General features: G+C 43.2%; 1 protein-coding gene across 1 annotated transcript; it reads right to left on the minus strand.

Moving 5' to 3' along the window:
* Window positions 1–242: 242 nt before the first annotated feature.
* Window positions 243–13,884, minus strand: MCM8 (minichromosome maintenance 8 homologous recombination repair factor). Its single transcript, XM_021538631.3, has 18 exons — window positions 13,571–13,884; window positions 13,312–13,386; window positions 12,913–12,995; window positions 12,579–12,728; window positions 12,145–12,248; window positions 11,077–11,275; window positions 10,296–10,381; window positions 9,229–9,380; window positions 8,211–8,409; window positions 7,411–7,441; window positions 6,990–7,130; window positions 5,838–5,979; window positions 5,041–5,236; window positions 4,556–4,769; window positions 3,692–3,901; window positions 3,062–3,138; window positions 1,823–2,012; window positions 243–918 (listed from the first exon to the last, which is right to left on the minus strand). Exons 1-18 carry the CDS (start codon window positions 13,701–13,703, stop codon window positions 826–828), a joined length of 2,475 nt encoding a protein of 824 aa, XP_021394306.3. The 5' UTR covers window positions 13,704–13,884; the 3' UTR covers window positions 243–825.
* Window positions 13,885–13,923: the final 39 nt, after the last annotated feature.

The raw sequence follows: 13,923 nt of genomic DNA on the forward strand, positions 1-13,923 counted from the left end.
AGTACATTTTTTTTCTTTCCTCTTGGTGCTGGTGGTTTCTTAATTTTTCCACTGAAAGCTTCTCAGGTGCCATTTCACTGCACCAGACCATGGTTCTGATTTCATCAGTCAAGAAACATTCAGCATTCCCCCCATGCTGAACACACATGGTTCTGTGTCAGGAACAGCTACACTGAAACAAACAGAACCTGCTGCTGTTACAGATCTTGCAATGGCCACTGAACAGCCTTGAACAGATAACATTTCTCATATATAAAGTTTAATGGAAGTCAAATTCCAATCCCTGCTTTACAAATTAAATATTCCAATAAAGGTATTTTCTTAAATCACACTTGGACTTCAAATAAAACCTTGGCTTCAAAGACCACAAAAAATCAAGTCAGTTTCAGTGAAGTGTCATTTGGTAACAGCTACAAAACAGTGTTGTCACAACATTCTGGAAACATTTCTAGACTTTAAGTGAACAACAGTGCTGAAAGTACAGCTCAAACCATCCTCTCATGAAAGATTTCTGGGCTGAAATGTGTGGGTCCAGCATCCCTTTCAGAAGTAAAGTCCCTTATGGCACTGGAACAGTACAAAAACACACCTTCCTCTCCTGCAGGATGTTGAGGTCCCATTTGGAACAGGGGGCTGGAAGATGAACCAGGCAGCAATACCACTGCCAGTCTGCCCTTCTGCAGCTTTCCAGTTTAATTTCCTGCAGGGAATCTGCAGCCCAGCAAAGGCCAGAGGTGCAGCTCTGCTCAGGACGTGCCTCCCTGCTGCAGGCCCAGCAGCCCAGGGGAACAATCATCCCAAGGAATTTCATCACAGGGACTCTTCTCATATGGTCTGGAGCTGATAAACTCTTGAGCCTTTCTTCAAAAGATAACCCTGATCATTTAGGGATCCAATAAAGCTTTCAAAATCAGATACCTGGGAAGATAAAGACAAAAATATCAAATGGGAGAATGACATCTTACCTGATGTAAAGCAACATAAGCCACTTTAAAGAACCTAGTGAGATAAAGTGGGCTAAGCATAGGTCAGTTTCCTGAGCAAACTGTTCACCTACCAGGAGGTGTCACACCATCAGTCCCCCTGTTTTGTGCTTCAGTTACACAGTTTTTACTGCAGCCTTACACAGAAGCAGCGTTCTCTCCTTTAGGACATGAAGGATGCAGCTACATATGTATAAATTCCAGTTCTGAAACAGAAGTATCTACCAGGGAAAAGCATGATTTCTACAACTCTCCCTGATTTCCAGGTATAAAACTTTGAATGGGCAAAAGTATTCTATATATGAAGGGAGAATTAGAGTTAATGAAATTAACCTTAATAAGTAGTTGATGGAGCAAAAAGTAGAGTTAGCTATCAGCAGTTCTGTTTGGCTGAAGCCCCCACAAGTACAGAATGCAAACCAATGACAGGGCAGAATACATTTGTGGCCATGTGTCCTAGTTGTTGTTCCTTTCAACACACAACTTCAGGATGTCTGAAGCAGGAATGAAAACCTGAAAGGTGTATTTAATCCAGAGGAGGTGATGCACAACCATCATTGCACTGCTGAAACAGCACGGACACCACAAGTCTGAACTTGGGAACAAAGATAGGCGTGTGCCCTGGGGAGGTAGAAGGAGTGTAGCCCTGAAACCACCAGTGCCTTTCACAGCTCAAGGAGCTGCTGCTGCAAACAGCTGTGGGGCGAGTGAGGCTCCCAGAGACACTCAGGAGCTGTGCTCAGCCCTCCAGCAGGACACTGGTTATTTCTGCACTGCAGAGGCACACCAGAGGCGCCTGTGCTCTCTCCCTTGGCAGCGTGCTGCTGAGGGGAGCTCACCTGCAGCTGCAGCTCCCGGGCGATGTGGCGCAGCTGCTGCAGGTCGAACAGGTTGTTGTAGGTCCTCTCTGCGACGCTGCTCAGGGCGGACACGAAGCGCTTGGCCTGCGAGCGATGGCTCATCCCGGAGCCGTGCTGGGAGCGCTCGAAGTCCAGCTTGCCAAACTCATCCGAGTAGGTGCCCAGCATGCTGCAGACAGGTTACAGAGAGAGCAAACACTCACCGGGAGATGAAAGCAAACGTGTGGGGAAGATGAAACAGGAAAGCCTTATAAATGTGATTGCCTAGCAAAAGATTTTGAGAATATGGTAACTGTGAACGAGATTGAAATGAAAGCAAGCTTTGAGATACCAAGCCTTAGTTACTAAACAACTAAAAACCAATAGTATGGCTGGCTGTAATCCTCTTTTGATTAAACAATATGCTCTACTTGCAGACAGGTCCAAGGGTCAGACTAACCTACTAACTTAGAAGGAGTCCAAAAAATAATTTTTAAAGTTAAAATGTAACACAGTATAGCAATGCAATAACTTTTATAAGCTATATACAAATACTATAAAATTTGTATCTTATACTGAATTAGTTAGTAAAATTTAAAATATTCAACACAAAAGGAGTTTTTTTGTATTATAACAAAAACTTCCTCCCTCATACTTTTTCAAATCTCTTTCAAGCTCATCTTTCAAGCCTACTCCGAGCTGCAGCTGGCAGCTCCAAACAAAGCCCCTACACCCATGCCCTTTACAATAAACTCCAAATTCCAAAACCTAACTTCAAAAATTTCTCATCTCCCTCCATCCCAACTGTCCTACCCACCGTCACTCCTACAAACATATGTGGATTTGATTCCCAAAATGAGAGAGCTTTCAGAAGCCACACAGAAAACCAACCCCTATCAGGTCACTCTCTAGGGAGCTTAGACTAAGCATTCATCCAAATCACTTTTAAACTTTAATCACAGGGGAGCAAAAACCCTTCAGCAGAGCCTCTTGTCTGCCTTACTGTGCCCAGACACACAGGAGCACCGTGACCACACAACTCACAAGCCTAAGCAGTTGTATTTGACTTAGGGCTGCTGGCAGCTTTTAAAGAGCAGCTAACAAATCCAAATAGTAGTATCATGGCCTAAGCTTGATAAAGTGATTTCTTCACTGTGTTTGAGTATGTAAAGAAAAGAAGTTTCAAGTAAAATAGCATTGTGATACCTTATTTCTTTTTAAAGCAGTATTTTCTATTACCTGTATTTCATTATCTCTATTACATCCTCAGCATCTTCCTTGGTAGATTTCTCTCTTAATTCCAGCCTTGATCGTGCCTTAAAACAGAAAAAAAGGGTTTAAGGTTTAACTGATCTGAAAAAGGGATACAATCACTCTACCAGGGCTACAAGCACAAACTTTAGGAGCAGAGACAGAACCTAAGCCTACAGGATTAGAGGAAGATTTTTCTATTTTTTGTTAGTGTATCAATGTCACCTTCTGCATACTTGCACTTTTAGACTGTGGCTTGGAGTTCATTTGCTTTTTAGCAGTGTAGCCTTGTGAAGCAGCAGATCACAAAGAGTGTTGTTAAGGCAGTATCAGGGAAAACAGAAGCAGTCTACGTTCAATGTGGGCAGCAGGCTGTTCCTTCCTGCACCTACTTTTTCTTATTTTGGGGAATGTGACAATCTCCTGTGTGTTTTTGCTTTGTAAGAAGTTTTAAGGAACAGTAGCTCTTAAGCACTTCTAAGCCTCTTGCATTTTTTTTTTTTTAACAAAACAAAAAGCATATGGGTGAATAAGCTGTGAAAAATGGTAGGATTTGGGTAGTACCTTAGGAATAATCTCTTTGCTTTCAATCCCTTAAGCATTCCAGCTTGCCCTTACCTCTGTCAGTCGAATCAGGGACTCTAGCTGCCTCGTGGTGATGGGGGTGCTGTCTGCTCTTTGGTTCTGTTTCCGGAGCTCAAGGTAGAATTCCTGGAGCACTTGTGCAGCCTCTGGAGAGAGCTTTGGGTGCACATACTGCCGAGCATACCCCACATACTTCCTCAGCAGCTGATGGGGAATGGCATCAAAGTTTTCTCCTGTTGAGATCTAGCGCCATTACAAAGAGTTAGATTTCTGTCTGTCAGCATTCTATACAACAAAAATTTTAATATCAAATCATCATCTTTATGCTTTATCTGATGCAGTCATCACTCTAAGGGCTTTGGTGCTTCATATATGAACAGTGTACTTCAAGTTCCCACACTATGCAGACATGTAAACACACACACATGGCCATTTCAGAAAAAACAGCCAAGGGTTCTCAGCTGCAATAGGGAGCTAGGAAGTGCCAAATAGAATTCATTATAAAGTTAAATCCCTCCTCAAAAAGAGAAAATCCCAGTTCCCACAGCCCCAGGGAAGACTAAACCATTACTGCTGATACTGTTTCCAAAAGTGCATGGGATTACCTCCAGGAGGAATATTTCTCTCAGGACCTGGTATTTGACAATATCAGTTCTCAAAGCCATCACTGAAGTCTAATGAGAAACATGCTCCCTTCTCCTATGCTCCCCAAATCCATGGAGTTGCAGGTGCCTAAGGATTTGCCTCCACACTGCTTTATTTGCATTCAACACTCCATCACAGATCATGTTACACCAAATCATTACACCCAGCCCACCTCTGTAGCTCCTTATTGAAACCCAAGACAGCAAACGTGCTTGAGAGCACGTCACGCAGCAGCCCCAGGACAAGCCCCACCTTCAGCCTCTCGAGCAGGGGTCGATCCGAGGCAGCCTGGAGGACAGAGTGCTCCTGGGAGCCGGCCCGGCTCACCAGGGCGCTGCTGCAGGCGGCGCGCCGGCCGGCCCGCAGGGCCAGCACGTGCTCCGACAGCAGGTGGTCGTGGTCCTCGTTCGGCGTGTCCAGCAGGATGAAAACCAGATCAAATCTGGACAGCAGAGCACTCCCCATTCTGGAGGAAAGACAAGGAACTCTGCTTGGAGAAGTGGAAAAAGCATAGCAACTCTGTTCCACTTCAAACACAGGTAAAACATCCTGTCCTGCTTGTTTAGAATGAAGTACAACAGCAATTTCTGTCTCAAAAGCCACTAAAAATTATTAAAGTTTGTGTTCACATTCACACTCCAAAATTATAGAAAGGAATTGTACATGAGCTACAAGACTGCCAGAAGCATCTACTCCTGAATGTGAATTATAAAAGCAGCATTTCAGAAAGGGCTCACTTTAGGTTCTCAGACACTGTTTTGGCTTTGTTATAATGTCCTCCAACAGGGTTTGCTGCAGCAACAATGGATGTCCGAGCTGGCAGACTGCAAACAATGCCAGCCTTGGCCAGGCTGATGCTCTGCTGTTCCATGGCTTCCAACAAAGCCTGGTGCTGGTTTCCCATCTTATCAAATTCATCTATTCCACAAATTCCTGGAAGCAATTAAAACAGGACAGACTTATCAGACAACAAAGTAACTGAAGGACAAGTGTGTCCTACAATCCAGTGCTACATCAGAAGTCCAACTCGGAACTCTAGGGACTGCAGGGGACATTGGAAAATCTCCATTTCAGCCAGCTTTGTTTGCATTCCATGGTAACCACTCTGAACTCGGCCTGACTTGGGGATGCAGCATTTTTGGTGATTCATTAAGATGGTGAAACAAGCCTTTTAAAAATAGACAACAGATCTCATAAGCAAGTCCTTTTTCAAGACCTATAAGAGTCCAGCAGCTGACATAAGTCAGATCCCTGAACAAAAGAAATCCTAGTTCTTTGGCACAATAAGTCTGGTATATGAACTGGAGAACTGAAGTTTTCCTACACTCTAGGAAAGCAGTTCCTGCCTCCAGAGAAGTCACTGGAGAAGCTCAGAACTTCCCATGGTGTGGAAGCCCAGTATCACACTTCAAACACACATTTTTAGTCCACAGTTAAATTAACTGAGCACTTTGGCTTAGCTGAGACTCAGCAGCACACATACTCCTGACCCTCACATATGGCTACACAGAACCTGTGGCATTCCATGGATTACCTTGATCTCCAAGCACCAAGGCACCAGCTTCCAAGGCAAAATCTCCAGAAGTGCCATCTCTGGAGAGTGTAACAGTCAGACCAGAGCTGGTGGAAGTATTACCACAAACGTACACGCCTCGAGGAGCGACGTTACACACAGCCTAGAAGAGAAACAAATACTTTTTCCCTCCCTAAAATGAAGAATTTCATAAGCCTCATTCTAGAGAAACTATTCAATGTAAACTCAAATTTGTTTCTTCCTATTGAATATGGCCAACAGTAAAGCTCTAACTCCCTGCAACTCCAAGACACATACTTCTGCAAAGCAGTAGAAGTAACTTTCCTTGGATGGCATTCTTTTTTTAAGTAACAATGTGAAAAAACAAATCAGTTACTCTATGTTGGAGAGTCCTCATTCAACAAAAGAATAATTTTTAAATTTTCTTTGTTAAGATGCTTATGTGCAAATCCATCACTTTGGCTAAGTGCAAATCATATCCTAACACAACAGGTCCATGTTAGAAGGACTTTTTAAAGAAGGTCTAGGTGAATTCTGTCCCTCTTGCACTTCACAGTAACCATAGAAAAAGACATGGAATTTAAAAATCACTCAGTTTAAGGAACAAAATAATCTATTACTAATTGACATAGTCATGCAGAAATACCTACTGAGATCAAAACCCAAACACAGCATCAGGTCCCTTTCCCAAAAAGCCATGATCTGTGCTAGCAACATAGAAATAGGGTAAGGAATGGAAGTAAGCCTTACAGGAAGAGAGCCACAGGGAATTGGAAGTTGCGTTTGTTCAAAGATTAATTACTTCATTTCACAATGGACCAGCTAAATGAAGACAGGAAGGAGTGAACCTCCTCACTGGGAAAAAGGGTTGCTGACAAGAACTGTGTAAGGCCAGGAGAACAAGCCTGTCAGCCTGTCCTTGAAAGCCCGTGGGCCTGACCAAGGACACCTGCTTTGGTGCTTTAACAGGCTCCTGGGTGGCAGGAGAGCCCTTTGGATACTCTCCTATACTTGAGGCATCCTACATAAAAAGACAGCTCCAGCCAGGCTCAGTCAACCCTTTGGCCTCAGCACAGTTATCCTACCATGCTTGCAAGACGAGATAACAAGGAAATAGAGGAAATCAGAAAATAGTAATTAAGGAAACCATACTTGCAACATTTGACTTTTTCCTAGTCCTGGATCTCCAACCACCAGAACATGTGGATCTCCTCGCACTGGGATTCTGTTCTTGTCATCCACAAACTTCTGACATCCTCCAAACAAGGCCAGGGCCAAACCTGCCTTCACAATCTGTTGTGGTAGAGGCCAACACTGGTAAGTATTTGATCATGGTGACCAACACTGAGCTCCCTAGAACTAGCTGCAATAACCTTTCCTTCTGGATCACTGAACAGGGTACAAGGCTGCCACTCCCCTGACACCAAAAGAGACTGAGAGCCACAGACACCTGTAACACAGTCCCTGCTCCCTCCCCCTGTCCCAGATAAGCTTTGTGAATCCTTTTAGGAGTGAAGTGTGGCATATACATTTCAGACTGGAATCACAAGTAGAGTTTTTAGATATTACTTACCTCGTGGCCATAGATTGCAGGACAAAGAGAGCTGAAAAGCAAAGCACAAGGTAACATAAGTGGAAGATAAATCATGTATTACTATTAATAATCACTTGTCCTCTCTCTCATCACAGAACACCTTAATAAACATAAAACCTTTTGGATAGCTGTTGCTGAATTTCCAACAGAAATCAGCAGCATCAAATTTCTTGAAATTTTTGGATTACCAGAAATGACTGAAATAAGAAAAGCTTTTCACTTGAGTCCCCACAAAAATATGGGAAACCAGCTTCCCAGTGGTATCTGCACCTATTCGTGTCTTGATAAGTAACTAGCTGTCACCCTCCTTTTAAAGTGCTGATTTTGTGTTCTTTGACTCCCACTGGGAGGGCCTGAGGGACATCCCAAGTAGAAGAATACTTTTTAGTCTGAACTGAGGGTCTTCCACACCCTCTGCTCAATTCTTTACTGTGGAAAAGCAGAGGATAAAATGGTACTTGTAAGTTGAATTTACATGGTGATAAACAAAATGAACAAACTCCTTTTTTTACCCAGAGCTTTCTGTCTAAGGTTAAGCTAGAACACAGGTAACTTCTTGTATCCCTAAACCACTCCCAAAGCTCCAACATTCCCACTACAATACTTCCATCACTCCATCCCAAGTCCTTTGCCCACTGCAGTTTTTTAGATCTCTGTGGTTTCCATTGCATGAGGCTCAGACATTCCACAGCTTTAGGATGGGCTGTCACATTTCTCTGAAGGTGGCCACACTGATTCATGTCTAATCCCAGACCCTGTGTAGGTCTGATACAACTTACTTCACAATGAGCCTGAACAGATTTTCCTCAGCTTGAATTTCTTGGATAGCATAGAGGTCTTTAAGGGAAAACTCCATGAACGATCTCTGAAAGGTCTCATCGTCAAAATTCTTCAGTTTTTGTCCTTTACTGTTGCTGACAGAATTTGCCTCAATGTACAGCAAGAACATACACTTGTCATTCTTACTTTTAGAAGCTCCTGTTAGAAAAATTGAGAACGGATGATGGAACATTTTTTCTGTCAACAAGAATTCATTATCTACAAATGGCAGAGAGTAAGTCAGAAACACATACAGCCACAATCCTGTTTAAGTACTGAACATCTGCACTTGGCAAAATTGATGCAAAATAAGTTCCTAGTTACATTTGTTCTTTTAAGTTCCCTCCAATTATGTACACAACATTTTCCTGAAATTGAGGATACATGTCAAGAGAAAATTTTGTCCCAGAATAAATAAAATTTTCCAGGGATTTTAAATTATTACATTACTGTTGTCAAAGCAAAGTTGAATATAAAATGTTTTCACTCAATATTTTGGGGGAAAAAAAGATGCATGGTGCAGAAGCATCAAACTTGTAGCATAGTAATTACTCAGTAATTATCAATTAGTAATTTTCTATATAGATTGTTTTACTCTGAGGCTTGATTCTCTGCTCAGTAATCAGTCTTGCAGTTATCTGCAATGTATTCTTTCAGAGCAGTGCACAATGTATTTCTTCATTTTGGGAAAGAAGAGGAAAAAAAGGGTTGAAAAGTTTCTCTAGGGAGACTAAACTAAGATAACTCTCCTTCACAACAGTGTGACAGTTCTCCTAATGTCTGAAGGAGACACTAAAGAGAACATGTTAAGCAAATAATGCCTTAAAATAACTTTCCATTGTAAAAGTTTGGTAACTTCCAAAGAATTTTACACTTTATGGACTTATGGCACCAAGAGCAGCGATTGTTGTTGTTCTTGTGTAAGCACTACCAGAAACCCCACTATAGGAAAAAGGAATTCCCAGATGCTGCACCCACCTTCCTCAGTGCTTGCCACCTTCACTATGCCTGTGACTGTGACCATGTCCCCTGGGACACAGCTGTCCACCAGATCTTGGACCAGCTCGCACTCGATGGTGCGCGGGATCCGTCCCGCTTCCCGCTGCTCCTCCGACATCAGCTCCTGCACCCTGCAACACACTGGGGGAGCTGGGCACCATGCAGCACCTGCAGCCGTGCAGCACCTTCCAGTGCAGCTGCAGCACCCAGCACCCGGAGCTCTGGGCATCTCTTCCAGGCCACACATCACTGAATGAGTGTAAACCACGCATAAAACCCAGAAATGCTGTAACAATGAACTCCGAGCTGAAATTCAGATTTTCTACCACCAATGAGCATGTTCATGTAGAAATAAGTACAGTACATAAAGTAAAAGGCACCCATAATAAAAAAAAATGAAGAGCTCAGGCATTATCGCCCCTCATGAATTCTTAATAGGTATTCCAACCCTGGAAAAGCCCAAGGAATTTCTCAGACCATAACAAGAAGAGCAGCTGACTCCCTGGTTGTGAAAGTTCCAGCTCTGGCTTTGCACCCGGAGCTCCGAGATTCCCTGGAAGCCAAGCCAGGATTTACCGAAGAAGCTGTGATGAACAGCGCCCTCTGGAGCTGCTAAGAACAGGTTTTACAGATTTTTTTAATCACTTCCAACTAAGATTTTTAACCCTCCAGTTTAATTCCAGCTCATTTAGGTCAAGTGGCACAGCTGACCAATACTACCTAATAGGGTTTTTCTAGCTGACTTACAGCTCATTAAAGGGAATAATGAAATCATAGATGCAATTAGAAATTATTGAGAAAAGCAGCAAAAGAGCACAAACTGAGCATCTCTCAAAGAGCTCACTAATGGCAGAAGGAATTTCCAAGAAATTATCACAGTGTGGGTAACAAAGTATATCAGTACTTGGATAAAACAACTGCTTTGTGATACAAATGTCGGAGAGTGCTAGCTGCAAAAGAGTAAGATTATTAAAACACAGTGTAACATGGGTTGGGCCATCCTGTCACTTTCTGAGGGTCCTGTCACATCACATTTTTGTGCTTACTTGACAGACTGCCAGTCCACTGTGGTGGTTAGAGGAGAGCTCCTGTCAGCTGTGAAGGACCGGCCCCGGCATTCGGGAACAAGGCACTGCAACAACAGGAATTGATTCATTCCCAGCCTTTTTTAAAGCCCTAGGGTGAAATTGTCTTATTCAAAAAAAAAAAAAAAAAAAAAAGGAAAACAAAGCAATATAATTCAGCATCATTCCAAGAAAAAAGCCAGTTTAATTAGGGCTACAAATTAGGAAGTACATAATTAATGAGGATGTATCAAGCACAGACACCTGAACTCTGACTCACAGCTGTTAGAGCAAACACACCTGAATTGTGCAATCCCCTCAGTGAACTGGTTTGAGCACAACTAGGCACTGTCCTATGTCCAATCACTTCTTAAGTCCAGATAATAAAAAGTTAAATTAGAATAGAAAGTTCTTCTTACCAAAAAAAAAACCCAAACAATGTTAGCATAGAAAACCACCACAGCGAGGTGGAAAGCGTCTTTTTAAACACAACTGGTGAAATGGAAATTAAAAGAGATCATATTTTTTCCAGATTTCAGAGAATTTCTACATATTTTTATTACATATCGTGTTCCAGCAGCATACATTTTTTGCAAGTAACAAGGGTCTGATGTAAGAAAAGTTGCATGGTATGTTTAATTATTTTTCAATGTGTTTCAGTTGTTTAACTTTAAAGACTTTTCCCCCCTTGTTTTTAACACCTGTAGCGCTGCTTTTTGTGGAAACACAACAAAAAGCACAAAGTTCAGTGGTTTTGGCTTACCTTGGTGGGAAGGGTGTACTTGCCATCAGGGAGAGGAACACCCTGCACATCCCCACAGGCAGCACAGACGAAGGCCAAGTTGGTGCACAGGGGTTTGATGTTGCTGACCCTCACCACGGTGCCACGCAGGGCGATATACTTGCCATAGCAGTTGGCCCTCACGTTTTTCAGCTGGGTCAGGGGCTCATAGTTGTACACCCTGCATTGGCACACAGGAAAAAAGGACAAAAATAACCCCTAAAACCATCCAAACACAGACAGAAAATCCTACTCCCAACTAAAAAGGGTAAAATCCAGAAAAAAAAAGCCCAAAAAACATTTAGAAGTATTTTTTTGGTGGACCCATGGTACAGTCTTTGATTCTTGCTCTAGGAAGTAGCAGAGCATTCAATATTCTTCAAGGGAATCAACCTGAACAGCCTCAGACAGTGCAGCTGGTTTATCCAGCGACACCTCTGGCCTAGCAATACATTACTTTAAGATCATCCATAACTGTCTCTTTCCATAGTTTTGGATAAAGCCGGGAATTTAGACTTGTGACACAGAAGGACCAAAGTTTTATTATGGCTCTGCTGCCACCAGCAGAGAATTAAAAACAATAATAAAAAAAGTAAGTTTTAAAGGTAATTTGAACTCCAATAGAGTTTACATACGCAGTTCCCTCAGACCCTTGAAGTGCGAGGTGCCATTACTTCTGATAAAGAAAAAGGTTCTAAGCACTTGTTTCATTAAAAACTTCTCCAGTCAACAGAAACTTAAATAATTCTGCTTTTAATCAATACATCTTTAATAGAGTACTTGTTCTACCTATAAGCCACTTCTCTACTTACAAGGTTTTCTAGTTCAAGCCATTTGTTCGGCTTATAAGGAGGTTTCATTTCACTTTTTTCTTCACAAGGACATGAAGTCACAGTGAAGAGAAAAAGCAGAATGCAGAGTGCTCTTCTGGAAAAAGCTCCACAGAGCCCAGTTTTCCCTTCAACACATAAGCCATGCACGGACACTGGCAAGGATGAGGCAGGAAGCAAAGAGCCCTTCCTTGGGACAGAAGTGCCCAGCAGCCCTCACCTGGCATGGATGAGAGGCACGTTTATGACGGGCTCCCCATGCAGGGGCAGCCCCTCCTGCACCTGCAGCTCCGCCGCGTGTCTCTCCAGGTCCTTGGTCAGCACCTGTGTGGAACAGGCAGGGGACACACACCCCCACAGGAATCACCACTCCCAACAGGGACACACACAGCTGCTAGAAACACATCTAGTTTGAGTCAACTGCTCCAATGATGAAAGAGAAAAATGCACCAAGAGCTAATCAACTTCAAAATGCGATTTTGTGGGTCACACAGGAAGGGGAGAGATTGAAGGATTTGAGTTTTAAACAAACAGTAATTTCCCCTAAGAAAGAAAAACACGGATGTGGGGCTAATAACGTAATTGCCTCCAAGTGTCACTGATGCTTTTTTGTTGTGAGGGTTCTGCTCCCATGGATCAGAACCTCGTGCTTACCTGATGAATTGCCAGACCCATACACTGCAGTATTTTCTGAGGCATGTCCCTTAGTTCAGCAGATATATTTGGAATTGATTTAGTCAGCTCTCTGTCCTGGATTAGCTCCTTATAATCCACAAGAATACTTCCTTTTCTTTCTATTTCATCCTGGGAAACATCATAAATCATAAAATACACTTCAAACTAGAAGCAAAACACCCAAATTATGTCCCAAATGTTTCAGGTCTCTGATGGAGGGTACTTTTGATGGAAAAAACCCACTAAAAATCTGTAGCGTTCTTGTATCAACAACAGGTTGTTGGGGTGGGAAATGTTTGGCTTTATTTCTTACCTTGTCATAAAGCTCAATGCGCTGCATGAAGAACTTTTCAAAGGCTTGAGTCTTCTGGACAAAAGGAGACTTGTCATTGTAAACTAATTAGAAACACACCACATTAGTGACAGAAATAATTCTTTTCACTTCACAAAATACATCAACAGGCAATTTTTCTTCTATTGTTTTACTGCTTCGCAAAATTAAGGAAGATGATAGATCTCCAAAGTATCCCAATAATGATCACAAATGTTACGGTATATCACAAGAGTGGAATCTTTCTTGTATTTATGTTTTTATATATGAAATTTTGTTTTTTCCTTACTGAACTTGTAACTCTGCTAACACTACATGTAATCAATTCTAGAAAAAAGTTAACTTAAATACTTGGTACATGCAATTTTGGTCTAAAGATACCTTCAGAGAAATAAAGTTTCCAGCCCTTGTAGGGAATAAATTGCTCCATAGTTGATTGGACTAGTCGAGATTTTGCTGGGGGAAGAAAAAAAAATAATAACGTGGAGAGAAAGAATACATATAGCGAAATTTTGCAAGTTTTATTCTCAGTGATTCTTTTGACCACGGGAGACAAACAACTGTAACTGCCTAGCACAGCGCGTTAGAAGAAAAGCGTTGTGGCTTCAGAAAGCAGGCAGAAGCACAGGGGCTGGCTCACCAGGTTCGGGCATCCTTTTGGGCTCTGCCTTCTGTCCCCTGCCTCGCCATCCTCCTCCTCCTCGCCATCCTCCTCGCCACCCGTGGAAGCCTCTGCCCCGGGCGCAGCCCCTGCCTCTGAGCTCCCGGCTCATCTCCCGCTGCCGGCGCCAGTGCCGAGGCGAGGCAACAAACGTAACCAGGAGACGCTTTAAAGCGGCGGGAGGCGGGCCCGTCCTCCCGTAGCCCAGCGGCGGGGCAGGCGCGGAGCAGCGGGGCCGGGCCGGCCTCAGCGCTCCCTCAGCTCCCTCAGCGCCGCTTCCCGCCTCCCGCGCTGCCGCTCTGCGCAGGCGCGGCCCGCCCGCGCGGCCCCGG

The sequence above is a fragment of the Lonchura striata genome, chromosome 3, assembly GCF_050655825.1.
Source record: "Lonchura striata isolate lonStrDom1 chromosome 3, ASM5065582v1, whole genome shotgun sequence".
Taxonomy (NCBI): domain Eukaryota; kingdom Metazoa; phylum Chordata; class Aves; order Passeriformes; family Estrildidae; genus Lonchura; species Lonchura striata.

Excerpts from the sequence above, each read along its gene's own strand:
- MCM8 (XM_021538631.3), bottom strand. The coding sequence starts at position 13,703 with ATGAGCCGGGAGCTCAGAGGCAGGGGCTGCGCCCGGGGCAGAGGCTTC. Across the intron at positions 3,902-4,555 it reads CCCTGCTCGAGAGGCTGAAG|ATCTCAACAGGAGAAAACTT; the intron begins GTGGGGCTTGTC and ends TAATGGCGCTAG. Across the intron at positions 2,013-3,061 it reads ATAGAGATAATGAAATACAG|CATGCTGGGCACCTACTCGG; the intron begins GTAATAGAAAAT and ends ACCTGTCTGCAG.